Source organism: Ochotona curzoniae, unplaced genomic scaffold, assembly GCF_017591425.1.
Source record: "Ochotona curzoniae isolate NIBS_2020 unplaced genomic scaffold, NIBS_Ocur_1.0 scaffold_3890, whole genome shotgun sequence".
Lineage (NCBI taxonomy): Eukaryota > Metazoa > Chordata > Mammalia > Lagomorpha > Ochotonidae > Ochotona > Ochotona curzoniae.
Genome location: NW_024467115.1, coordinates 25,315,201 through 25,341,140, shown reverse-complemented (window position 1 = coordinate 25,341,140; position 25,940 = coordinate 25,315,201). Strand labels below are relative to the sequence as shown.

At 41.7% G+C, this 25,940-nt stretch overlaps 1 protein-coding gene across 2 annotated transcripts in view; it reads left to right on the top strand.

Annotated features, from left to right (window-relative positions):
• The first annotated feature begins 9,513 nt into the window (after positions 1-9,513).
• The window catches only part of EPM2A (EPM2A glucan phosphatase, laforin), an 88,453-nt gene continuing 72,026 nt past the window's right edge, over positions 9,514-25,940 (top strand). The window contains exon 1 of one of the 2 annotated variants that reach the window (XM_040965277.1): positions 9,514-9,836. In XM_040965277.1, the coding sequence (XP_040821211.1) occupies positions 9,536-9,836 (301 nt within the window). In that variant the 5' untranslated portion in view covers positions 9,514-9,535. The remainder of the gene's footprint in view (positions 9,837-25,940) is intronic. The other variant, XM_040965278.1, reaches the window with a different exon arrangement.

Genomic DNA, 25,940 nt, shown 5'->3' with positions numbered 1-25,940 from the left:
CTTGGGCCCGGCGGCGTGGCCTAGTGGCTAAAGTCCTTGCCTTGCACGCCCGGGATCCTGTATGGGCACCGGTTCTAATCCCGGCAGCTCCACTTCCCATCCAGCTCCCTGCTTGTGGCCCGGGAGAACAGTCGAGGACAGCCCAAAGCCTTGGGACCCTGCACCTGCGTGGGAGACCCGGAAGAGGCTCCTGGCTCCCGGCTTTGGCTCGCCATAGCATCGGCCGTTGCGCTCACTTGAGGAGTGAATCATTGGACGGAAGATCTTCCTCTCCGTCTCTCCTCCTCCTCTCTGTATATCTGATTTTGTAATAAAAATAAATAAATCTTTAAAAAAAAAAAGAGAAAAAGAAAAATGATCGCTTGAATGCAACTTAATGTAGGAACTGAGCGCATGGATTTCAATTGTGTTCGTTTCACAAAATTAGGATAATTTTCCTGATGATATGACACTGATAAATTAGGAGGCTTCCAAAAAATTTAACATAAGTTTAAAAGTATAATGTAAACTTTAATGTAACTCAAAAGTTAGCAGTGGCCGAACTCAATCTGTGCTACGAAGATGCCTACAGCTCATTCCTAGGTAAAAGGACCTGTCCTCACATAGTTGGGAAATTCTATGTCAAGGAAATGTCTCTCAAGAGAAAGGGTGCGCTCTGCCTCAGGGTAACTGTACAGGAGTGATTCAGAAACCCCGTTTGCCTCTCCCTGTATATGGTTAATATTTAGTGTGTGTGAATGTGCATTAATATTTAGTGTGTGAAGCGTACCGCCTTCATTGGTAACTAAGGCTGTTAACTATTACTAGGTAAATCCTCAGTTTTTAATGTGATTGACAGCCACATGAAAGGCATATTGCTTAAACCTGCTCCGACATATGTATGCATGCTTTAAGAAAGTTGTAAAACCTGTAACCAGATATAGGCTTGCAGAACAACCTACTATGGTAACTGACTGATTGTTGCTGGATTTAAGTCATTAGTTTGACAAACTTTAATTTTCTAACCAGACTGATTGTTTCTGTTAATAGTAATGGGGAAGAGAATTTCATGACTGAAGTTTATGTATGAATCTAATTTACAGTAGAAATGCAATGTGCAAGAGAGATGAATTTTATGGCTATTCCTGCTAATAGGCTGCAAATGGTGTGGAGGTTTTGTGTTGCCTGTATAGCGGGGAGGAACTGCAAAAGGCAGAGAAACCAAGAGAGAAGAGAAGCATTGAGGGAAGAAAGGAATATTGTGAGGTATGGTGGTAGAGGAACATTTATGGATAGATATTGGGGGAGATTTGAGGTGAGTAGAAATAAGGAGGTGAGATTTGGAAGGTGGAGTAGATGGGCGAGGGATTGAGAGAAGGAAATGTTTAAAGTCTCTCTTAAAGGAAGGCTGGCTTTGTTGTCCAGTGAGTCAAACTGCTGCTTTTGATGACAGCGTCCCGTATGAATACCAGTCTGAGTCTCACTGCTTTACTTCCAGATCAGCTCCCCTCCAGTGCACCAGGGAAAGCAGCAGAGGTTGGTCCAAGTGCTTGGCCCCCGCCACCTGAATGGGAGACCCGGATTTAGTCCAGACTTTGGCTTAACATGGGCCCAGCTCTGGTTTTTGTGACCATTTGTCAAGTGAACAAGTGAATGGAACGTCTGTGACTCTCCTCCTCTCTCTGAAAATTTGCTTATCAGATAAACAAATGGATGAATCGATCCTTTTTCAAAAAGACAAACAAAATTGTGAAATTGTGCATTTAAAATGTTCTTTTCAGTTTGGTATTTTCTCAAGGATATGCATTAAATTTTAGCTTATTTTCTGTTTATTTTGCCCCTTTGAAACTTTTATTTCTCTGAATGTGACACTATAAATCCGACAGAATGGTTGGCAGCAACACAGCAGCAAGAAGGATCTGAGACTGCTGGCGCTGTCGGCATTCTTGCCTGCGCCACTCAGTGTTTATGCTGCCCAGTCAGCCCTTCCCGCTGTTCACTGCCTCAATGCCCTCTCCTGCTTGCAACGGAAAACCACAGCTTCTGCTGCTTTGTCTTAGAACTGGTTCGACTTGAAAATACGCAACATGGCAGCCAGCTGTGTCCCCATGATGACCTTTAGCTCATCATTATAATATCATTATAATAAAATCACCGTGGCTGGCACTACCCCTCCTATCATGCAGGCGATGCCATGAGCATTACGAAGCTTCTAGAAAAGCTAAGGAAATGGGCAGCTCTCAAATGCTTCCCAAACTCCAAGTACTTTGAACTTTCTTCTTTTTTCAAAGATTTATTTTTATTAGGAAGTCAGATGTACAGAGAGGAGGAGAGACAGAGAGGAAGATATTCCGTTCGATGATTCACTCCCTAAGCAGCTGCAATGACTAGAGCTGAGGCAATCTGAAGCCAGGAGCCAGGAGCCTCTTCCGGGTCTCCCACGTGGGTGCAGGGTCCCAAAGATTTGGGCTGGGCTCTTCTGCTTTCCCAGGCTATAAGCAGGGAGGTGGAGAGAAGCAGGGCTGTTGGAACACAAACTGGCACCCATATGGGATCCTGGAGTGTGTAAGCGGAGGACTTTCACCACTGGGCTACCATGCCAGGCCCACTTTGAACTCTCAATCAAGCACCATTCAAACACTGTCCCCTGTGTCTCCACATCATAAACTGATAGTCCCAACCCTTGCTGGATGTAGCTGCCTGTCTTCAGTCGGCCTGCACTCCTTCATAAGCACCTTCTCCTTGCATTTTAATAAGTTTCTTGTTTTTCTTCTGACCTGGGAATTGAAATGACTTTCTGTCTGCAGAGCTATGCAATTGCATTTCCCTTTTCACTTTACAATTTGCTTAAATCAAGAAAAATGATACCTATATATCTTTTAAAAGTCATGTTTCTGAGAAATCCATCATTCTTACTCTAAAGATGATGAGTTAGTTATATTGTCCAGAGTTGCCTCAATTGTTATAGTCAGCAAAGTAAGCAATATAAGTCATATCCACCTACTGACTAGGAAAATTTTCCCTGAAGATGTTATTAGATTTAGACGTTTTGCTGATGAAAGGTCAATTTTAATATATTCTAAAGGATGAATGGCATCTAACTTGGTCTCTAAATTTCAAATAATTCGTTGAAAGATTGAAACTAAAATAAACAGGAGTAAGAGTTTTGCCCTGCAGTTAGAACACGTTTAGTGCCTGGATTTGGTTGTTGATTCCAGTTTGTGACTCCAGCTTCCTGTTAATTCACATCCTGGGCCAGGCATGGTGACTCAAGTGACGGGTTCCTGCCCCCAGATCAGAGAACTATACTGTAAGCACTGACTTTGGTCGTTGGCTTTTGTGATCATTGGGGGGAATGTGCTGATAGAGAGAGAGAGAAAGAAAGAGAGAGAGAGGAATTGAGAGATATAGAAAGGATATAGAAGGGTAAGACGATTAGAGAAAAGATTAGAGAAGATAGGTGGTTAATTAATATAATATATGTATGTGTGTATACATATATATATATGCTATCAAACCCATATAACATGCAATAAAAATTCATCCACCAAAGTGATTTTCTTTTTCATAACAAGGATGATGGATTGAAATGTGATCAGAAAAAATGAGTGGGCCTGCAAGTTTCTGATGATTTCATTTTGAATGCTTCTTAGTAACCTAGTATCCTGGGTATCAGCACTATATTTGATGGTCTCAATTAATTTAGCGTCCTTTGAATGTGATGCCTTGTATGTGGTTGCATAACTGAAGCCTCAGAATTGCTTTAATATATTTTTTTAGATTTTTATTTTATTTTTATTGTGAAGTGAGGCACAGAGAGAGGCACAGATTCACTCCCCAAGCAGCTACAGTGACCAAAGCTGCACTGATGTTGGCTCCTGAGCCTCTTCCGGGTCTCCCACGCGGGTGCAGGGTCCCAAGGCGTTGGGCCATCCTTGATTGCTTTCCCAGCCACACGCAGGGAGCCATCTGGGAAGTGGGACCGCTGGGATTAGAACCAGCACCCACACGGGATCCCGGTGCCTGCTAGAGAACCCCGACGCCAGGCAATTATGCTGGCTTGTGAAGCCTCAGAATGGTTTTTTTGTTTTGTTTTTTTTTAAAGTGTAAGGGAATCAAATAATGTTGTCTGCAAGTATTGGCTCAACCACTCTTTAAAATCAAGAAATCATTTATTATCTTAACCAGAGAGACTATAATTTTTAGTTCATAACTTTTTCCACATGACTTTATCAGACGATGTAAAAAAAAAATCGAAGAATTTCTGAGGCAATTCAAAATTTCTCTAAAATATTTCTGTAATTTTTAAAAGATTTATTTATTTATTTATATTGGAAAATCAGATTTGCAGAGAAGGGGAGAGAGAAAGATCCTCCATATGCTGGTTCACTCCCAATGCAGCTGCAACAGTGGGAGCTGAGCAGATCTGAAGTCAGGAGCCAGGAACTTCTTCTGGCTCTCCCTCTGGGTGAAGGGTCTCGAGGCTTTGGGTTATCCTCTGCTGCTTTTCCAGGCCACATGCAGGGAGCTGGAAGTGAAGTTGAGCAGCTGGAATATGAGTCAGTGTGCATATGGGATCCTGGCACATGCAAGGTGATGACTTTAGTCACTAGGCTACTGCACCGGGCCCTATTTTTGTCTTTTATTCACTTAGCTAAACAAAGAAATGCATTACAGACTGTTTTATAAAAACAAATACTAACCCTATGATATTTTTGTGCTTTAAGTAGTTTTGATTTTGCACATTTCTGCTTGCAGAGAAAGGTCACACTTCCAGTTCTCCAAGTACACACTGTTGAGTACCTGCCCTCCAATGAATCACAATTCACCAAAAATTGAAATAAACTCTTCTAACTCAGATTAATAAAACCCTTCCACCTTCCAGAAGCTCCTCTGCTCTCCTTTCAGCGAAGAATCATTGGATTTTTTGTTTTTGGTTTCACTTATCTTTTGAACTATGGAAAGGAGGTCTGTGGCATTTTTGGTAAAGTTCCTGCAGAATTAAGCCTTAACAGAGTGTAGAATGACTCCTATGGAAGAAGGCATATTAGAAAGCAGTAAACATCACAGCAAATGTACATCAAGTCCAGGCCGCTGTGTTAGGCAGCTTTTCCTTTTTATTTATTTATTTATTTATTTATTTATTTTTGTTGGAAATGCAGATTTACAGAGAAAGATCTATTCACTGTTCACTTTACAAGGGACTGCAACCACAACTGGAACGTGCAATGGCTGGAGCTGAGCAGATCCGAAGCCAGCAGCCAGGAATCAGGAGCCAGGGGCACCCTCTGGGTCTCCCAAACAGGTGCAGGGTCCTCTGCTGCTTTCCCAGGCCACAAGCAGGGATCTGGAAGGAAGTGGAGCAGCTGGGACATGAACCAGTTCCCGTATGGGATCACAATGCATGCAAGATAAGGATTTATCTGCTGGGCCATTGGACCAGGCCCTATGGGCGGTTTTCATGACTACAGTGAAATGTCTGAAGCAGGCTAGCTTCACAGATGGAACGGGTTTATGGGGACTCACAGTTCTGAGACACACAGCCTAAGATCAGGTGTCCCTAGGGGTTTAGCTTCTGGTGATGACATTCTTTCAGAATAGCACATTTGAAGCGACTGGGAGAGTATATGTCCACATGTATCTCAGTCTTTTTCTAACCCAGGATTCACTCCTGACAGCCCCATCCCGTTACTGAATCTAATGTATTCACTGTGGCAGGATGTGTGGGGTGTGGAATTATAGGAATCTACTGGAGATAGATTTGTATATGTAACAAGAAGGGACATGAAGTTTTTAAATAGTTGGGAAATGCTGTGGGATTTTGGCAAGGATTTGAGATAGCCTGCATCCCTCTGTTTTTTTATATTCCCAGCAGGATTTCAATTTTTCAACTCAGAAACATGTTAGCTGTAACATGCAAACGTTTCTCAGTTGTATTAAAACTACTTTCTGGAAGATTTTTTTAAACTTGTTTTAAGCTGAAAACTGAAAGATGATAAATGTGACAATTTAATTTTTTTATCTTAAAAATTCATTTATTATTTTATGATTCCACGATACAGTTCCATAGGCTCTGGGATTTCCCTTCCCCTCTCCAGAGCCCAAAACCCCAACTGATTTTCCCCATGCTATTATAATAGTATAGTCCTTCAGAATCTAAGTCCATCATTCTGCTATTTAAGTGCATATTGACAATGTGGGCATGGACAGTGGCAAAGAGTCCAGCATCCACTTGTAAAGACATATTTAATGGTTTTTGGGAGTCCATCTTTGATTGGGAAGTAGAGATGCACACTGCAGTGTGTTTTCGCATCTGTATGTGATAGTTTCTACTACACAGGTACTATTCATCCCCTTAAATAAAAAGCCATAAAACCAAATCAGCAACAGAGAGAAAAATAGAAAATTTACAACCAACTAGTACTTACATGGTCTCTGAACCATTTGGATGAAATGTGGTTTCCATCACCGAGCATGTATCTAGATACGTAATATCATAGGGGAAGACTTATGACAGCTGGAACTGGTGAAAGATTGCTTCAGAAAATGTAAATCAACAGAGACTCAAGCAACAGTTCTTTCCTATGTGAAAAATTTACATTTGAATTGAAAAATAGTGTAGTTACATATAAGCTAGTTCAGTATAAATGAAATTCAATGACAAAAATCTCCTTTGTCTCTTAAAAATTAGACTCATAATTATGTTCATCTACAAAGGTGATTGTCACTGTAAATTCAGTTCATTCACGCATTTTCAAGTATCAAAACTCAGATGATTTTGTAATTCTTTTTAATAATTACCATATTTTGAAATATGGGAAGAAATACAGAAAAAAATTCTTTATATGGAGAGTCCAACAAGGAAAAAGATTTGGGAATAGCATACTTTAGTAACCAGTCGCTTATGTGCAACTTGGTGTCTTGCATCTGTTGCTCACAGGACTGGTGTGTAAGGCATGGAAGTCACAGCTTCCTAGGGTATGACAGCTAATAGTCTCTAAAAGCCATGATAGTCAGATCTTTACAGATTGCTCTTGATTCACCTCTGCAGTCATTCCCAAGGGGAAAATCAGTCCCAGGAGAAAAATACACGGAGTTCAGTTTTCATTAGGAGCTGATAAGGAGTCACCTTAAATATGCTGTGGTTCAAATGCATGATATGTACACAGATATTTCACATACCTGCACGCATAACTCACCCACACAGATATCTTCCAATAAAGGTGAGTGGATGCCTCAGAGCCTGGCTCTGTTCCCTGCTGTGCCTCAGTCTCCTCCCATTTAGAAAGGGCAATAATAAGAGTAGTTACCCCCAGATTGATAAGATAGTTAATGATATGGGTATGAAAATGTGTCTGGCTTGGACGAAGCGCGCAATGGCTATCATCAAAGGTCTGTTTCAAATGACTTATGGTCACTGCGCAACTGCGGCTTTGAAATGTGTGTGTGTGTGTGTGTGTGTGTGTGTGTGTGTTTAAGGTTTTATTTTTATTTCAAAGACAGATTTACAGAGGGGAGAGACAGAGACAGACTAATCTTCCAACACTGGTTCACTACCAAATGGCCGCAACAGCCCAGAGTGAATCTGGAAGCCAGGAGCCAAGAGCTTCATTTAGGTCTCATATGCAGACATGGCCATTAAATTTGTACCATGTGTCCTAAAGTAAGTTTTGTATTTTATTGTGTAGCGGTGTAGAGGGGTGCTTATTTTTAGGATTAAAAGTATTCAATCTCTTTATGAAGAGAGAAAGATAACATCTGGGTTGGGTGGCTGGTGTTTCCACTAAGATGCCCACATCCCCTAATAGAACGTCTGCGTTCAATGGATTTGTTCCTGGTTCCAGCTTGCTGTTATTGAAGATTCCGGGTGGCAGTGATGGCAGCTGGAGTAACTGTTCCCCTGTCACACACAGAGGCCGCTTGGATTTTGTTCATAGCTCCTGACTTTGGCCTGGCCCGGCTTGGTTTCTGTGGGCAGCTCTGTGGGAACCTGGGGATGGAAGCTTTCTCTTTGTCTCAATTAAATATAAAATGTAAAAACTTACCTAACAGTTGTATTTTTATTTTCTATTATTGATTTATTTTCAGCTTGGATAGGAAGAGCTTTTGAAAGCAATGCCATGTGGAAAGGGCAGGATGCAGGCAGCATGGAACCCAGGAGCTGAAATTCACTCCCAGGTCCAAAGAGGGACTCATTCAAGTCTGACTGCACTGTGGACAAGTGGTTTTCTTGCAAGGCCAAATGACTCTTATTTTGCTAAAATTAACTCTAATATTTTGCTACAGCCATTTGAATAAACTGACTCACATGCTACTATGAGTTAATGTCTGTTTTGCTACTGAATCAGCCGTGTTTGGCCAGCCAGGCTGCCTTCACATTTTTCTTGATGTTTATGCTTTAGCTTAGCAACCAACTAAACTTAGAGTGTAATTTCAGCATTTAAAAGGGAAACATATTATTAGTTAACTAACGATCCCACAGCCAGGCTGTTTGTGCAGTGTGCTTTTTTTTTTTTTTCTAAAGATCTCTATATTATTTTGAAAGCCTGAAATTTTGGCTTTTTCATTCTTACAATTTTTGTCTTTAATTCACTGAAGACGTTAAGTTGAATGTTGGTGAATACACAAATTGTAAGAACATGAACATAATTTCATTAAAAAATTTGAATGTTATAAACTGGGCAATTGTCTTAAGTCAGTAATGAACTCAAGTATGTTGGTCCCCCAAATTCCAGTATTTCTTTCCTAGCCAAACAGCTATAAACTTGCTTCTTGACTCAAAAAACGTCTTAAGTTAAAAAAAAGAAAGTAAATTAGCAATGGTTATGGACTTTCAGAAAAGGGATATATTTTTAGGCTGTTTCAAGAAAAATCTTTTAAGTTATACATTCCCAACTATAAACACTTTGTTTAGCTCTTGAAAAGAACTTCAGTGTATTTACCCGGAGCCAAACACAAATTTGATGTTTTCCGAAAGCGACTGCATGTCTTTTCAGGCACGCGGCTGGATGAGGGAAGGAAATTATTTTTTTTTTTTTCTCAGCTTAGGGTCCAGTGCCCTGCCTCTTGTATCGGTCACAGAGCTCTCAGAGCTGGCAGGTGTAACACCTTCAGTTCACAAAGAAATCAAGACTCAGATGGTGGGAAGTGATTTGCGTAAGACCTGGGGCTGCTATCCCGATGCCATACTGCTCTTTAAGATTCTCTTATTAAAAATAATTTGCAGGCAGCTGACAATCGCGTCGCTTGGGCAAAATCGTCCTCTGCTTCTAGACCCCGTTTTCTCTCCTCTGGCCGTGCGTGCGCGGTGCGCCGGGTGCTCGCTCACCAGCTGCAGCTGGGGCTGTGGTGCGCACCGAGGCCGCCGCCCCAGCCACCAGCGCAGGCCTGGATGAGGCCCCGGGCTCGGGCCGCGTGATGCAGCCCGGAATAGGTGCAGACCCGCACGTGTCCCCGCCGGCGCCCCGGGCCTCCGCGCCGTCGCCCAATCGCTGCGGCCGCCTGGCGCTCGGACCGCCGCGCCGAGACCGGCCCCGGGCAGACGCTGCCCGTCGCCATGCGGTTCCGGTTCGGGGTGGTGGTGCCGCCCGCCGTGGCCGGGGCCGGCCCGGAGCTGCTGGTCGTGGGGTCGCGGCCGGAGCTGGGGCACTGGGAGCCGCGCGGGGCCGTGCGCCTGAGGCCGGCGGGGACCGCAGCCGGCGCGGGGGCGCAGGCCCTGCAGGAACCGGGCCTGTGGCTCGGGGAGGTGGAGCTGGCGCCCGAAGAGGCGGCGCAGGACGGGGCGGAGCCCGGCCGCGTGGACACCTTCTGGTACAAGTTCCTGAAGCGGGAGCCGGGAGGAGAGCTCTCCTGGGAAGGTACTGGCATCGGGCCCCGCACTCCGGGGTCGAAGGCCGGCGGCGGCCTTCTCGGGCGCTGCGTCCCGGTCCCTCAGCCGGCCCCTTGCGCCCGGCGGGAGCCACGTGTGCCGGCCGGCCCAGGCGCCGTGCCCTAGGTTCACGCCCTGGGATGGCACACCTGCTCTGCCAGGGTCGTGCCTTCCCCGCGCACTGGCATCTCCGGGCCGCCCCCCGCGGGTTCTAGCGTGCTTGTCCTTGCGCCCGAGTTCTCTATAAGTCGGATCCAGCCAAGGACACCCGCCTCTTCACCAGGCCTGCCTGGCTGGTGTGCGCTCAGAGATTTTTTTTAAAGTTTGAGAAGAAATTAACGGAAAGTCATCGAAGCATGGCTAGGGAGAGACAGCCTGATTTCTTTAAAAAAGAAGAAGAAGAAGCAAAGTATGTGGTTATTAATAAGCCAAAGACATGGAAAAACTTAGGGATTTCTAACAACCCATTAAGCACACTGCTAGCGGGTGTTACATTGAAGATACTTCTTAAAGTTCTTGGGGAAAAAATGGAGCTAAAAGTATAAGATTATTTTGGTGCAACATTTTTTGAAAGCTATGCATAGTTTTCTCATAATATGCGTTTTCCAAGCGTTATGAAGAAGTTTTTTTTTTTTTTTTCCTCTTCCAAAATAAACTATGCCTTCTCCCGTTTCCCACAAACTTCACGGAGGAGGATGCTTACAGGTGATTTGGTTTTGCTAGTGTCTATTTTCGCTTTTACAAAAGCTGTGTAATGTATAATTCCGAGTCTTGCTTTTGTTGTAAGATGCTGTAGACACAGCACTTTCCGTGCCATTGCAAATAGATACATTTTATTTAAAAAAAAAAAGTAGAGGGTGGGGAAAGAGAGGCAGATACCTAAGGAAAAACAGAGCAAGCTCCCTTCTGCAGGTTCATTCACGTCAGCAGTGGCCTAAGTTGAAACTATGAGGCCAGAACTCAACCCAGGTCTCCCGCGTAGGTGGTGGGCAGCCCTTGTTGAGACCCCGCTGGCCCGCAGGTGTCCATCGCTGTGGAACCCAGGAGCTCTGACACAGGGTGTGGACATCTGAGCTGGAGTCTGAAGTGCCGCACAGCATGTCTGTCCTTGTTGCATTTTTAAATGGTAACAGAATATTCTGCATCTGAACTCATGTCCACCAACGTTGTTTTTAATTTTCCATTTTCCCGTGTTACAAACAATAAGGATTTCGTTGATGTCTATGTACAGAGCGTTTGGGAGTTTTAAATTTTGTTTTGTGTGTAGGATTAAGATTAGTGAGACTCTTGGGTCAAAATGTGAAATGCATTTTCATAAGGGTTGCCACATTGTATTCGAGGAAGGGAAGTATTAGCTTAGACGGCTGCCGTGCTCTGCACATTGAGTTAACTAACCGTTTTTTAAATTGATGTGCAAGCTGGAATGTTGGAGTGTATGTGTGAACAATGGTTGTTTAAAGCCGATGAGATGAATGGTATTTTAGAAATCTATGTGCGGTTATTGACCATTTACTGGATCCTTTTGTGAAAACAGATTCAGTGAAAAAGATGGGTATGCTGTGGCATAGGTCATTCCTGTTTTCACTGAAGCCCATTGGGTTTTTGGTCTGGCATCATTTATTATCCTTTCCTTTTGAAATGCTAGGAATGAAAGATGTCCACTTCAGTTTAGTCTGCCTTCACAAGGCAATAGTAGTATTAAAAGCACAGTAGAATTACGTTTATAAAAAGTAAGGTAATGGCAATTTATCTATTTTAATACAGATGTGATATAAAGCAAAGGTCTGCCCTTTCTCCAGACTCCTCTCCCTTCCTTATCTTTGGCTTTTCTGATAATCCTCTTAAAACTCTGAAGGATTAGAGTGCTCTAATTGTATCAATTTAAATTTTTCAGTTTTCAGTTTTCTAATATCATATAAACATGCATAATATTTTAAATCAAAACTAGACAATATCAGGCACAGCACGTAGACTAGTGGCTAAAGTCCTCACCTTGCATGCACCAGGATCCCATATGGGCACTGATTTGTGTTCTGGCTGCTCTATTTCCCATTCTACTCTCTGATCATGGCTTGGGAAAGCAGTCCAGGACAGTCCAAGACCCTGCACTGCATGGAAGACCCTGAAGAAGCTCCTGGCTGCTGATTTTGGATTGGCTCAGCTCTGGCTATTGTGGCCACTTAAGGAGTAAACCAGAGGATGGAAAAGCTTTCTCTCTGTCTCTCCTCTCCTCTGCAAAGCTGCCTTTCCAATTAAACAACAAAACAAAACATAGAAACAAAATATTTTTAAAAAACCTAGACAATATCTATTTGTAGTTAGCCATCATAATCTGCCATTAAAGATAAGGAATCTGTAGTTCCTAAACTCGGTGTTCCCTGCTGCTTTGCACATTGTTATAAACTTGCTGGTTTTCTATTTTAGAAGTTTATTACTGTATTTTGGCTAAGTTACTTCCACATAAGGAAATAAGAAAAATGGACCACCTGCACATTCCTCTCTATTTTGTTTCACCATTCTAGGGTTAAGTTTTCTGTAATATATACATATATGTAAAGATTTCTTTATTTTTGTTTGAAGTGTAGATTTAGAGAATGAGAAGAGAGACAGAAATCTGTGTCAGCTGGTTTCCTCTCGAGACGGCTGCAGTGGGTGGGACTGAGCTGATCCAAAGCTAGGAGCCAGGAGCTGCTTCTAGGTCTCACATGGGTGTGGGGGAACAAGGACTTGAGCCATGCTCTGCTGCTTTCCTGGGCAGAGAGCTGGATTGGAAGTGGGACAGCCAGGACATGAACCAGTTCCTGTATGGGATGCCAGCACCTCAGGCAGAAAATTAGATTGCTAAGCCACTGAGCCTGGGCCCTATATATTTTTTTTTCCAATGGTTACCATGCTGTCTTATTTTAAGTAGTAGACGGATTTTTTTTTTTTTGAAAGGAAAAGTTACAGACAAAGATAGGTCGAGAGACAGAGAAGGGGAGAGAAACGGGCGAGCAGACAGGTCTTCCGTCTGCTGATTCATTCTGGCTGGACCAGGCCAAAGCCATCACAGAGTTAGAAGTCACTTTGTGGTTTCTCACGTGAGTGCAGGAGTCGAAGCACTTGAGCCATCCATCTCTTGCTGCTCTCCCAGGTGTGTTAGCAGGAGCAGGATGGGAAGTGGGGCAGCTGGGTTTTCAAACAGCACGCATGGGGGTGTCAGCACAGTCGACAATGGCTTGAATGACTTCATGACAACCCTGGCGCCACTAGACTGGTTCTAAGATTTGTAAGTTAATGAGCATTGTAAGATGTGGTGTAACCAGTTCCGTTAAGGCCCTAGCTTCTGGAAATAGGTTTTCTGGGCTCACCTGCCAGTGTGTGACCTGGGCTGAGTCATTGCACCTCACTGTGCTGTCTTTAAACTGCCTAGTAAATAAAACTTATTTACTAGAATGCAATATGTTTTTAAGAAATAAAAAGGAAATATGCTGTGCTAAAAGGAGTTATTATTTTTGGGAAGCTGAGTTGTGCTATTAGACTTATTAAAAAATACATTTTGTCACATTGAAAATGCACTTTTGGAAGGAAAAACTCCTCTTTCTTCACTGTTAATCATTCTCAAATTTTAGTAAAAGTAATAGAAAAGTTTGCCTTACTTTATTATTAGACTTAAACGATATTCCGCAAATTAATTTTTCTTGTTAATTTTTTAACAGAAGGATCACATTAATTTTCAAATGTTCCCACCTAATTGATGAATAGAAATGGCTCACCTCTTAGAAATACTTTTCCCTTTCAAAATTTGAATTCTCATTTGGCTTTTTTTCTGAGCTTAGCTGCAAAAGCATTTCTAAAGCCACTGAACTCTTTGGTTAGTTGCGTTGTTTTGAATTTTGTCTTCCTCCTGAATACCTTCTTCATTTTATTGGATTATATTTTCAGACAATTTTCAAGAAATGATAAGTGGAAGATAAAACATTTGGGACTTACATGCCTAGAATGTCTTTATTTTGCCATCACATTTGATTCCTATTTTAATACAATATTGTGGTCTCAAAATCCTTTTCCTGTTGAAGACTTGGACTTTGTACTCCGTAACCCTCATGCTATCAAACTAAGTTCATTTATTTGTAGGAAATTTTCTTGCTTTTAAACTTTGCCTTAAATTGTGTTTCTTAGGTATGAGCGAGTTGCTATTTTTTTTTCAAAGATTTATTTATTTTTACTGGAAAGTCAAATATACAGAGGAGGAGAGACAGAAGAAAGATCTTCTGTCCGCTGATTCACTCCTCAAGCGACCATAATGACCAGAGCTGAGCCGATCTGAAGCTAGGAGCCAGGAGCATCTCCCACGCATGTGGGTGCAGGATCCCAAGCTTTGGGGTGTCCTCGACTGCTTTCATAGGCCACAACCAGGGAGCTGAATGGAAAGTGGAAGAGCTGGGATACGAACCAGCGTGTATGTGGGATCCTGGCACTTGCAAGGTGAGGATTTAGCTGCTGAGCCACCATGCCAGGCCCCTGAGTTGCTTTTGTTCATACCAGTTAGCGTTTGACTTTAAAAAAAAGTCAACTACAGGAGTTTTTCCCTTCAATTTTGGGAAGTTTTCTGTGTCTTATTTCTCCTTTCTGTTTTGTGTATTGTTATTCATAAATGTCTGCTGGGCATCTATTGAACCTTCTGCTTTTGTGTTGACTACCTCTCAACTTTTCTCTCATTTAGTTCATTTTTTGTTTGTTTGCATAGAGCTCCCTGACTTGTTCATGAAATCACTGTCAGATTTTCAGTACCAACCATTCTATTATTTTGCCCTTACAGTAAGCTCATTGCTTTAGCTAATCACAATTTGGTCTTCCATACTTTCATGTTATTTTCTGATCTACATTGGTTTCAGAGCTGCTTGTTCATGACAGAAGGATATAATTTGCACAAGACCTTTCCTGAGGACATTAAACAGAATTGATTAGAAGTCATCTTTGTCTTGTATTGACTCTTTTCCTTCCACAATTATTTTTCTTGATGGTTTTATCCATATTGTAGAAGAAAGCTTCTAGAGACACTCGCTGTATCCGGGAGTCAGCAGGCTCAAGGTTTTATCAGTAGCAACGTAAGAGCTTTTCCATGGGTTGGCTATTTGTAGCTTATCATTGCCTTTTTCTTTGACTTGGGACTGCTGTGTGGGTCCATGGATGTGTTGGGAAGTGCTTCATCTGATTCTGCAGCCCCTCATATTCATACAAGGATCTTTTCAGGAAAATCTCCCTCTGATGGGTTTAGATCGCACTGCATTTGATCATGAGACAGAACTGCATGAAAGTCTTTCCTTCAGCCATTCACCAGGCTGGCATACGTTTGTTAGATCTTCTGTTTCATGTTGCTTGCTTTAGAATCTTCTGTAACTACTTTTTTATCCTCATTGCGCCTGTTTTGTTTCTGCGTATCTTTATTTATAGTTTAAAATCACATTATTTATGTTGGTTTTGAGCCATTAATTGCAAATAATGTAAACCAAATGTAGACCAGCATTTACAAAATCATCTTAGTTCGTATAACCCAACTGATAGAAGCCCATCATTGCTGAACTTAATCTCTGGCTCTCTTTTACATGTTACATCACATCGCATATATTTTAAGAAAATGTTTATTTAAAATAGCTTTGGAGTTAAAGAAAAGTAGTGAAGATGGTACAGTGTTCATACACTCCTCACAGATTTCCTGTATTGTTAACTTTTTATAAAATACATTAAGGCAATTAAGGAACCGGTAGTGAAACAGCTTTCCTAACAAGGTTCTATCTTTCATTTACATTCCATTAATTTTTTTATCTGATATCTTCTCTTTCAGGCTGTCACCCTTACTCCTGCAATGCATTTGGATTTTACACTGTGAGGGTCTCTTGTACTTCCCATCTCTGTGAAACAACCTTGGCTGTTGTATAACACATTCATTGAGTATTTTGCTCCTCAGTTGGAATTGTTGCAGTGTTTTCTCATTATTAGACTGGAATTAGGTTTTACAGAGATGGTTAATGGAAGCAAAATGTCTTTATTTTTTAAGATTTTTTTTTTTTTTAATTTGAAAGGCAGAAAAGAGGAGAGAGTATGATCTCCCATTTGCTCGTTCACTCCCCACGTGGCTGGGCCAGGCCAAAGCCAAACTCCAGCAGCCTCAGCCAGAAGTCCCCTTGAGTAACAGCAACTCCAGTGCTTGGGGTGTCTTCTGCCACTCTCCCAGGTGTAGTAGCATGGAGCTGAGTTGGAAGGTGAGCAGCGAGGACCTGCATGTGTGCTCATATGGATTGTTGGCATCACAATTGGTGGCTTAACCCACTGTGCCATGCCTGGTTTGCGAAATGTCATTCTTATTATATCAAGTGTTTGTGTCATTGACCTGGTTTGTTCCTGCAGCAGGCATCTGTTAAAGGGTACCTGCAGTACATATTGGCATGTCTTGGTTCATGTCCTGGCTCTACTCCCTAATTCCAGATTCGTGTGAATGGTTCAAGTGGCTGGATCCCTGCAACCCGGGAAACCCACCTAGACTTCTGATTCATGGCTTCAACCTGGTGTTTCAGGCAGCTGTAGGATTTGGGGAGTGAACAAGAAGATGGAAGCTTTGTCTATCTCTGTCTTTCAAATAAATAAAATAAATTTAAAAATAATAGACAATTCCTGTTAGTGCTGCTGCTAATTACGTTGCTGAGGTATAATAGTTATCTCTCCTGTAAAGTTACTCTATTTCCTCAGTTTCTGTACCCATTTCCTTGGAAAGAAGTGACCAAGCACAGCTCACATTCAAGGAGTGAGAAGTTATACAATACCTCTTGATGTCAGGATATTTACAGAAACTCTATATCTATCATCTTTGCATTATGTTTGTTACAACTTTATTTTGTTGCTTGGTCTGTTCTGTGATTGGCCATTGAGAGCCCTTTTAGTAGTCCTGTGTCCCTGTAATTTGACCCATTGTTGCCTATATATATTTTTTTTTAAGATTTATTTATTTTTATTGGAAAGGCAGATATACAGAGTGGAGTATACAGAGAGGAAGATCTTCTGTCCAATGATTCACTCCCCAAGTGAGCGCAACGGCCGATGCTATGCTGATTCAAAGCCAGGATCCAGGAACCTCTTCCGGGTATCCTACATGGGTGCAGGGTCCCAAGGCTTTGGGCCATCCTCAACTGCCCTCCCAGGCCACAAGCAGCTGGATGGGAAGTAGAGCTGCCAGGATTAGAACCGGTGCCCATATGGGATCCCAGCGCATTCAAAGTGATGACTTTAGCCACTAGGCCACTGTGCCGGGCTCAGTTTGGTTTGTTTTTGAAAGTTTTTTCCCCCAGGGACATCATTGTAGACCCTCTTACAACAAGATCAATCATTTCTCCCAGAGGTTCTGTTTTATGTTGAGTGGTACTAGAAAGCAAGATCTGGGTATTGGGTGTGCTTGTTTTCCATATGTTGTTGCTTATATGTGTTGTGAGCTCACAGAACAATGAAATAAATATATGAATATTAATTAGTTTTTATGTGTGCATGTGGAAGAGATCCATATGCACATATATATTTGTATCGTGTAGCACACATTTTTCTTGTAAAATTGGATTACTTTATTTGCAGTTTTCTTGCTAAAGACGTAATGCTTTAAGTTTCAGTACAACATTCCCTTAAACTGCATCCCACCCAGCAGTGCTGTAGATAAGCGTTTATATTTTTTAGATTTTAAGAACTATAAGTTTGACATTCAAAATTTCTACTCAAATGTAATTTGTCTTCATTTCACATTGTTTTGTTTTGTTTTGTTGGGTGCTATTCCTCTTCTTTGTCAAGAGAACATCTTGAAGTATCCTTTGTAGGGCAGGTTTGGAAGAGGCAAATTCTTTTAGATTTTCTTGACTGTGGAAGAATTTTATTTCATTTTCAAAGACAAAAGAAAGCTTTGCTGGATATGTTATCCTGGGCTGACAATTTTTTTATTCTAGAATCTGGAATATGTCACTCCATTCTCTTTTGCCTGTAGAGTTTCCTGTGAGAGGTCTCCTATGAGTTTAATTGGCATTCCTTTATATGTCAATTGGTGTTTTTCATGTACACATTTAAGGATCATTTCCTTATGTTCGATTGACGAGAGCTTAATGATCATGTGTCTTGGTGAAGATCACTTTTGATCAAGCCTGTTGGGAGTTCTGTGCCCCTCCTGGATGTTGTTTCCCAATTCTTTCTCTAGATTAGGGAAAATTTCCTTTATTATTTCATTAAATATATTTATAAAACCAGTTTCTCTTTCTGTACCTTCTGGGACTCCCATAACTCTTATATTTGGCCTCTTAATAGTGTCTTTCAATTCTTGAATCTTTTTTTTGGCCTGATCCAGCTCTGCTTCCAGCTTTTTTTTCTTTCCCTCTGGTGACAGGAAATATCTTCCAGTTCTGAGATTCTTTCTTCTGCTTGCTTCATTCTATTTTGAAGACTCTTCACTGTACTTTTAATTTCCTCTACTGTATTCTTCATTTCTAATGTATCAGCTTTCATTTGATTCATTTCCAGTGTGACATATTCCTTGAATTCCTGCTTTACATGCTTCTTGTTTTTGATAAGAAGCTTTATAACAAGTGTTTTGAATTCTGTGTCCTCCATTTCCTTGATGTCTTCCTCAGTCAGCTCTGAGGTTGGCAAAGGGTTTTGTTCCTTTGCAGGGGAGTTTTCGGTAATGTTCATTGTGCCTCTGTTTCTTCTTTTTCTCTTGGTCATTGTACTTCTTGTTATTAGAATCTTCTCCTTGGGTCAGGTTTCTAAGCTGTGTCACTCACAGGTCTACAGTTTGATTTTACTTATTGCAGTTGGCACATGGCTATTTATTTGCAGCCAATTATACCACTCCCTCCAGCAAGTTCCAGGTCCGGATTCTTGTGTTAGATTTCCACCATGGTTTCCATAGCCCCAACTCCTGGCTCACCACTCTCCACCTTCTGTGATACTGTGCCGAGGCTGTACCATTGTCTGTATAACCTTTCTCCCACTTCTGGTAGGAGCAGTTCTCAGGATTAGGGAAATACCAGGTGTCCTATATACCTAGGTTGTTGTTGGTGATCTTGCTGGAACCTGTTGCTCTGTTAGGTCTGAGGAGCACACGGACCTATTTTGACCTGTACGATGCTGCAGTCATTATTATTTTTTCTGTGGGACCAATGCAACTCATTGATCTCAACACATGTGTTGTCCTTACAGTCTTAAATTCTTTACCACGCTGTACGAAATGGTACCTGACGTGCCACTGCTAGAGTTCTTGATCTACTGGCTGTCAGATCTGAGAGCTACCCAGTACTGTCTTGGGTGGAACCTGTAGAATGCCACATTATTGCAGTTTGCTGAGTCAGAAATGAGATCACTCCCCAGCTCAGCTGTGTTCAGTCTTTTCCTTGCCTTTTCCTCCTCAAACAAAATGGTGCCCAGTTCGGCTCTAGGGGGGGAAATGGACTCTGAAATCCACCTTGTTCCTACACTGCACATCTGGCATCTGCTGCTCTGTCTCTGCTCCTGGGCAAATCAAACAGACCAGCAGGATGGACAGTTCTTTGTCTGGGTTCACCTCCTGAGCTCCCAGTGAAAGTCCCTTCCCATCTGGCTGCTGGTGGAGTTCTGGCTGCTGGTGGAGTTCAGATCGCCATTTGCTGAATGCCACTAGATTATCAGTCACTGCAGCACGACACCATTGTTGTCACTGCTTTCCAGTGTCTATCCGTGTCCCGCTACCCCCTTTATCAGTGTCCCGGTACGCCTCTGCTGTTGTTTTGTCCTCTCCTAGTTCGTGGAATGTGCGCTCTCTGCTTTCTACTGGCTAAATGTTTCTCAGTCCGTTTAAGCATGTCCTTGCCCAGACTCACCTCATCCTTTCATGTAACATTTCTCCTAATTCTTCCTTCTTCCCTTTTCCATGGAAGATTCACGTAATTCTTCATCTAAAGTGATCCAGGTTTTGAGAATATTATCAAGATGTTCTTTGAAATAAAAACGGCAGTGTTTATTCTCCCGTTATTGGATTAGACCTCAGCTGACCACATACCCAAGGACAAGATTTGCCAGACTACCAATGCAGGGGTAGAAATTACTGTGGCTTTTCGTTGTGTCTTCCTTATCACGCCTGGCTCTTCAGTGTTTGCCAGAGTTCATGGGAACAGAAATTACAAAGCCTGTAACTTCTGGATGAGCTGTATATGTTTTGCTGTAACCAAGTGAAGCTTTAATGTTATTTAATGTTATGTTTTAACGTTATTTAAAATTAAAAGATGCTCTGTTACATACTTACATAGTGGAAGAGAAAAAATTTTGGGCCTTTCCCTGGTCTCTTTGTTTCTAAAAGGTGTTATTGCAGTTGTAATCCTTTGTGATGATTTAAATGGCCATATTGGAAACAAAATAATAGTTTGGATAAAGCATTCTTTCAAACTAGTGCAACAATTTTATGCCTTTTAGAAAATAAAATGCCTCTGATGTACAGTTTTCCTCTGTACAGAGATGCTCCTCTCTCTCTCTCTCTCTCTCTCTCTCTCTCTCTCTCTCTGTCTTTCTGTGAAGTAACAGTAGACTGGAAAAAGATTACAAGTTTGGCTTGCAGATACACAGCAAATGGCCCAAGAAGATGGTGGACATCTGGGGAGATGTCAGCTGCCTGGTGCATTACACAAGGAGAGGCCAACGGGGCCTGTCTCTCCTGGCGGTGTAGGTATCCGTGGGGTAGTCAGGACTTCCATGTCAATAAGTTCATTAGCATATTTTGTTATTCCGGTGCTATTGCCAGTTTGAATTTCATCAACCGAGAGTTTCTTCCTTTCTTTTAAAATATTTATTGATTGGGAAATGTTTTAGAGAATCTCTCATCTGCCAGGTCATTCCTCAGATGGCCACATAGCCAAGACTGGGACAAATGAAATGCATGCACTAGGATCTGCTTGCAGGTCTCGCACGTAGATAACGGGTGTTAGAATGCTTGGTGCATCCTCCTCTACTGTCTCCAGGCCATTTTCAGGGTGCTGGGTTGAAAGAGAGGTAGCTGGGACATAAACTTGTGCCAGTATGGGCTGGTGGCCTCACAGTGGTGGCTTAACCACTGCACCACAATGCGGACAGATTCTGAGTTTTCTGTTGTGATGCTGAGGTCTTTGACTGTGACTGCAATCCAGGTCTATAAATATAGACATTATGTATCACAGTGAGAGGCTTAACATTTTCAGTTCTGTGACCTTCATGCTTTCTTGTGCTAAATCAGATTGTCAAATTACCATAGCTTTATTCTGAGGTTTAGCTAATTAAAACCTTAGAGTATTAGAGAATGTTGACTATGAAATTACTTCATTTTTCATTTTGGTCATAAAAAGCATTATTCTGATTCTGTGAGCAAAGAGAATTTTTAACATGGTGTGATCTGTAATGAGAAACTTTCTGGACATTGTATCTGCACATTTTATGAAATTTTCATATTCTTGAGAAAAGCTAACAAAATGTTCTGTGGCTATTATTAAAAAATACCAATATATTACTTTTCCAGTTGAGTAAAGTCACTAAAAATTTATTGGATATAAAAATTATTATCCAGAATCTACTTAGTATCTATATTCTTTTTAAGTTAAAATAAAACACTTTTATAAAATAGGGACTGATTGAACCATAAGAGGTTTATTTTTATTTATTAGTTTTTGTTGATCTTTTTCATGTTTTTTTTTTTTTTTTGCAATGAAGGGGTATCCGATAAAATAAATACTTATTTGTGGAAGTTTTTACTTACTTTATTTATTTGAAAGAGAAGCAGAGATCTCTCTTCCGGTCATTTACTCCCCGAGTGCTCACGACTGCTGGCCCTGAGCCAGGCTGAAGCCAGGAGTCTGAAATTCGGTTCAGGTCTTCCACATGGCTGACGGGGACCCACGACTTCAGTGCACCTTTCAAGGTGCACAGTAGTGGGCAGCTGGAGTCAGGAAGGGAGCCGCACTTGGACAAATGTGCACTGGTATGGAGTTCAGTTGTTCCAAGTGGTGTCTTAAGTGTCGCGCCAAATGTCTACCCAGAGAAATATGTATTAAACAAGTACTTTGCCCCTGTGCTGTGTATGCTTACTGCGCAGACTTGATGTGTTCTTACATGGCCTCATTAAAAATCTGAATCTGAAGTTTTCACTTGATAACATTTTGCTTTTGATTATGATTGAAGAGGTTTCCTATTTCTCAGAGGGATGCACTTAACATTCATTAGTGAGCCAATCTAATTAGAAATGAGGAATGGAAACATGCATAATCCAAACCAGACTTCAAAATAAAAAGAGCCCAAATTTCACGACAATAAGAATACATTAATTTCATCAGAGCAAACATTTAGAATTGGCCCAAACTTAATTTTTGTCAATTAGGAAACAGAAAAGAACAAGTCAGGCTAATTATTTGGTCCCCGTGTTCTCAGTTAATGAAAGCCGCTGACTCCCTGTCTCTGGAGCCCGGGGCGGATGTGGAGCCGGGGCGGATGTGGAGCCGGGGCGGATGTGGAGCCGGGGTGGATGTGGAGCTGGGGTGGATGCAGTGGATTGTGGTAGAGTGGCTGCGATGCATCCCATATGACTGCCAGTTCAAGACCCAGCTTCTTCATTTCCAATCCAACCCCTTTGATGCACCTAGAAAAGCAGCCAAATTGTTGAATTCCTGCCATCCCGGATGGGAGACACAGAGGGTGTCTCAGGCTCCTGGCTTTGACTTGGCTCAGCCCTGGCTGCCGTGACCACCTGGGGAATGAACCAGCAGGTGAAAGATTGCTTCTCTCCCTCCCTCTCCCTGTTTCCCTCTCCCTTAAACTCTGCCTTTCAAATAAATAAATGCTTTTTAAAGAGATGAAAAGTTCACAAACCATGAGTTGATGACATCTAGCCGAACAAACCAAATAAGCCAGCAGAAAAGGCTTAAAGACTCGAAAGTGTATACATTTGTGTGTGTTCCTGTAGTGGAGAAGTTTGTCTCAGTAAGAGTTCAGGAAGGACAGGGGCTTGGGCAGAGTCATTTAAAAATGATTATCTCCGTTAGCAGTTTAAATTTGGGTTTTCTGTTTTCAAAAGTGTTTCATGATTTATATCCATCTCCCAACTGCTAATTGGCTCAGGAGTGAAGAACTTAATCCAGAGAACTGGCTACACGAGGCAGTGTTTGCTCCTTGCCAGGATGTGATTAGCAGGAAGCTGAGCTGGAGCTGGCAGCAGAGCCAGGATTTGAACCCAGGCACTCTGATATGAGACATGGGTGTTGTGAGAGTGTGTCAGTCACTAGGCCAAATGCTTACCTTGGGAAAAGTTTTGTGTAAGCGTAGTATGTTAAACTTGATCTTTAATAAACAATTAGGGTCTTTTATTTTCTCCCTGCAATTATGAGAATAACTGAGGAAATTATTTATAGCATCTGTCTGAGCTGACTGTCTGACATGGCTTTATCTTTCATGAGAGCTGCTCATGAGAAAAGCTGGTTTCATTAGCCTGAGAAGGAAGAAGCCGAAGCTGGAGAGATTCAGAGGCATTTTAAGTTTTTGGCTGGAGGGATTCCTGGGAATGTTGTAGTGAGGTGGGCCACACTGCGTGAGCATCAGCTCCGAGGGGAAGAATGCTTGAGTGGAACCGTAAGGAAGATGGAGTGGGACTCCAGGAGGCGCAGGGACACCCACGCTGGGTGGCAGGTAGGACCTTCTTACTGGAATCCTGAAGAGCTTCATTGGGGTCGGTCCTTCCCTCCCTTCTGTCCTTCTTTCCTCCCTTTCTTCTTTTCAGATTTTTATTTAAATGAAGTGTGTGTATCAAGAAGCGTTCATAAATGTAAAGATAAGTGAGTTTTTGTCTTCTCATCACAATCATGACCACTAACCAAAATATAAACAAAACACAACCAATACCTCAAGAGTCTTCAGTGTTACCCCTCGCCGTTTCTGTCCCCCAGTTTTATTATGTGAAACATTATATTTTCATTAATATGTCATAATTCAGTGAAGCGATATTTGTAATTCTGTACCAAAGGTTAAAACATGCACATAATATTTATACTCTATGTATTAACCACAGATAAGAGAAAAAGTGATATTCTCATGATTTCCTTTCTGGGTCTGGCTTATTTCATTCAGCATAATCTCCAGTTGCATTCATGTCAGGATTTTTTCTTTTTATGACTGAGTAATATTCCATCGTGCACAGTTAATGCCATGTAGGTGGAATCTGTATTCTAATTATTGTGAATTGAGCTGTTGTGAACACAGGGCTACAGGTATTGTGTTGATACGCTACTTTCATTTCCTTTGGGTATATTCTCATTGTGGGTTGGCTGGGTTATTTGGGAAACATATTTTAGTTCTCTGGGGAGTTTCCATACTGGTTTCCACACTGGGAGTACCAGTTTGCATTCCAATCAATAGTGTGTCAGGTAGCCTTTTCTCTGAACTTCACCAGTACTTGCTATTTTTAAGTTTTTTGATAGTGACTGTTCTGTATGGGATCAAGTAATACCTCATTATCACTGTTATCTGTGTTTCCCTGATGACTCATGATCCAGAGGAACTTTCCATGTGTCTGTTGGCCATCTGCATCTCAGACTTTAAAAAATGTCTCATCATATCCTTTGTCCATTTCTTTATTGGATACTTCGTTTTGTTGTTGAGTTTCTTAGGTTCATTAAATATTCTGGATTTGAATGTTTTATTGGATGCATAATTTGCAAATTTTTAAATTTCCCTTTTGATTTATTTTATGATCCTCTGTTCATTCAGGATTGTGTTATTAGCTCAATTAAAAAAATGTTGGGTCCAGCGTGATAGCCTAGTGGCTAAAGTCCTCACCTTGCACATGCCATGATCCCATGTGGGAGCTGATTTTTATCCTGGCTGCTCCACTTCCCTCCCAGCTCCCTGCTTATGGCCTGGGAAAGCAGTACAGGATGATCCAAAGATTGTGGGACCCTGCACCCATTGGGAAGACCCAGAAGAAGCTCTTGTCTCCTAGCTTCGGATTGGCTCAGCTCATCTCTGGCCATTGCAGCCACTTGGGGAATGAACCAGCAGATGGACGATCTGTCTCTCTGTCACTGCTTCCCTCAGTAAATCTGCCTTTCCAATAGAAATAAACAAATCTTTTAAAAATTATTGAGATTTTCTTGTAGTTTAGGCTTGCGGTATATCCTATAGAAAATTTCAGGCATCGATGAAAAGAATGTATTTTTGGCATCTGTGGGATGCGATATTCTATAGACATTAGGTCAGTTTGGTCCACAGTGTAGAGAAGTTTTGCTGTGTCTATGTTGATTTTCTGTCTAATTGAGCTATCCATTGATAAATGACTCGCTCAAGTTCCTATTGATATTGTATTGGAGTCTGTGTCTCCCTGTAGATCCATTAAGAATTGTTGCAAACAGCCAGATGCCCTGGTACTGGGTGCACATAGATTCACTGTAGCCATATCTCCCTGTTGAATTGATTTCTCAATCATAACATAACACTGGTTTTTTTTTTCCTATTTTATGTTTTTGCGTTAAAGACTGTTTAATATAAGCCTGCTCACATTTCCTTTCCTGTTAGCGTGGAATATTTGTTTGATATTATCCCACAAATCTCCAACACTATTTTCAGTTTTTTCTATTTTTTTTTTTTTGCAGACTGAATTAATTCCTAGGATTTGTCTTGTAGTTCAGCTATTCTTATATCTTGACAAGTATGTTGTTCCACTGTATTTTTTATTTGACATATCGAGTTCTTGATTTCTAACATTTCAATTTGATTTCTTTTTAATATCTCGAGTTTTTCAGCAATATTTTCTTCTATGTGCTAATACTGAAATTCTGTATTCCTTTGGGGATTCATTGTCTTTCTTGCTCAAACATTCGGTTTTGGACATTTGTAGAAACACTTGTTAGCTTTCTCCCCTGATGGCGTTAGTGTCTGAACTCTGCCTCTGTGGGTTCGTGGAGTGCCTGCTCCTTCAGTGTGTATCCAGAGGCGTATGCTGGGTGGGGTGATGGAGCTTTGGTCAGTGCTCAAGGGTGAAGAGAGTAACACCCAAGCAACACCTAAGCTGGGTGTGGAAGATCTCTGTTGTCAGCAGGAGGTG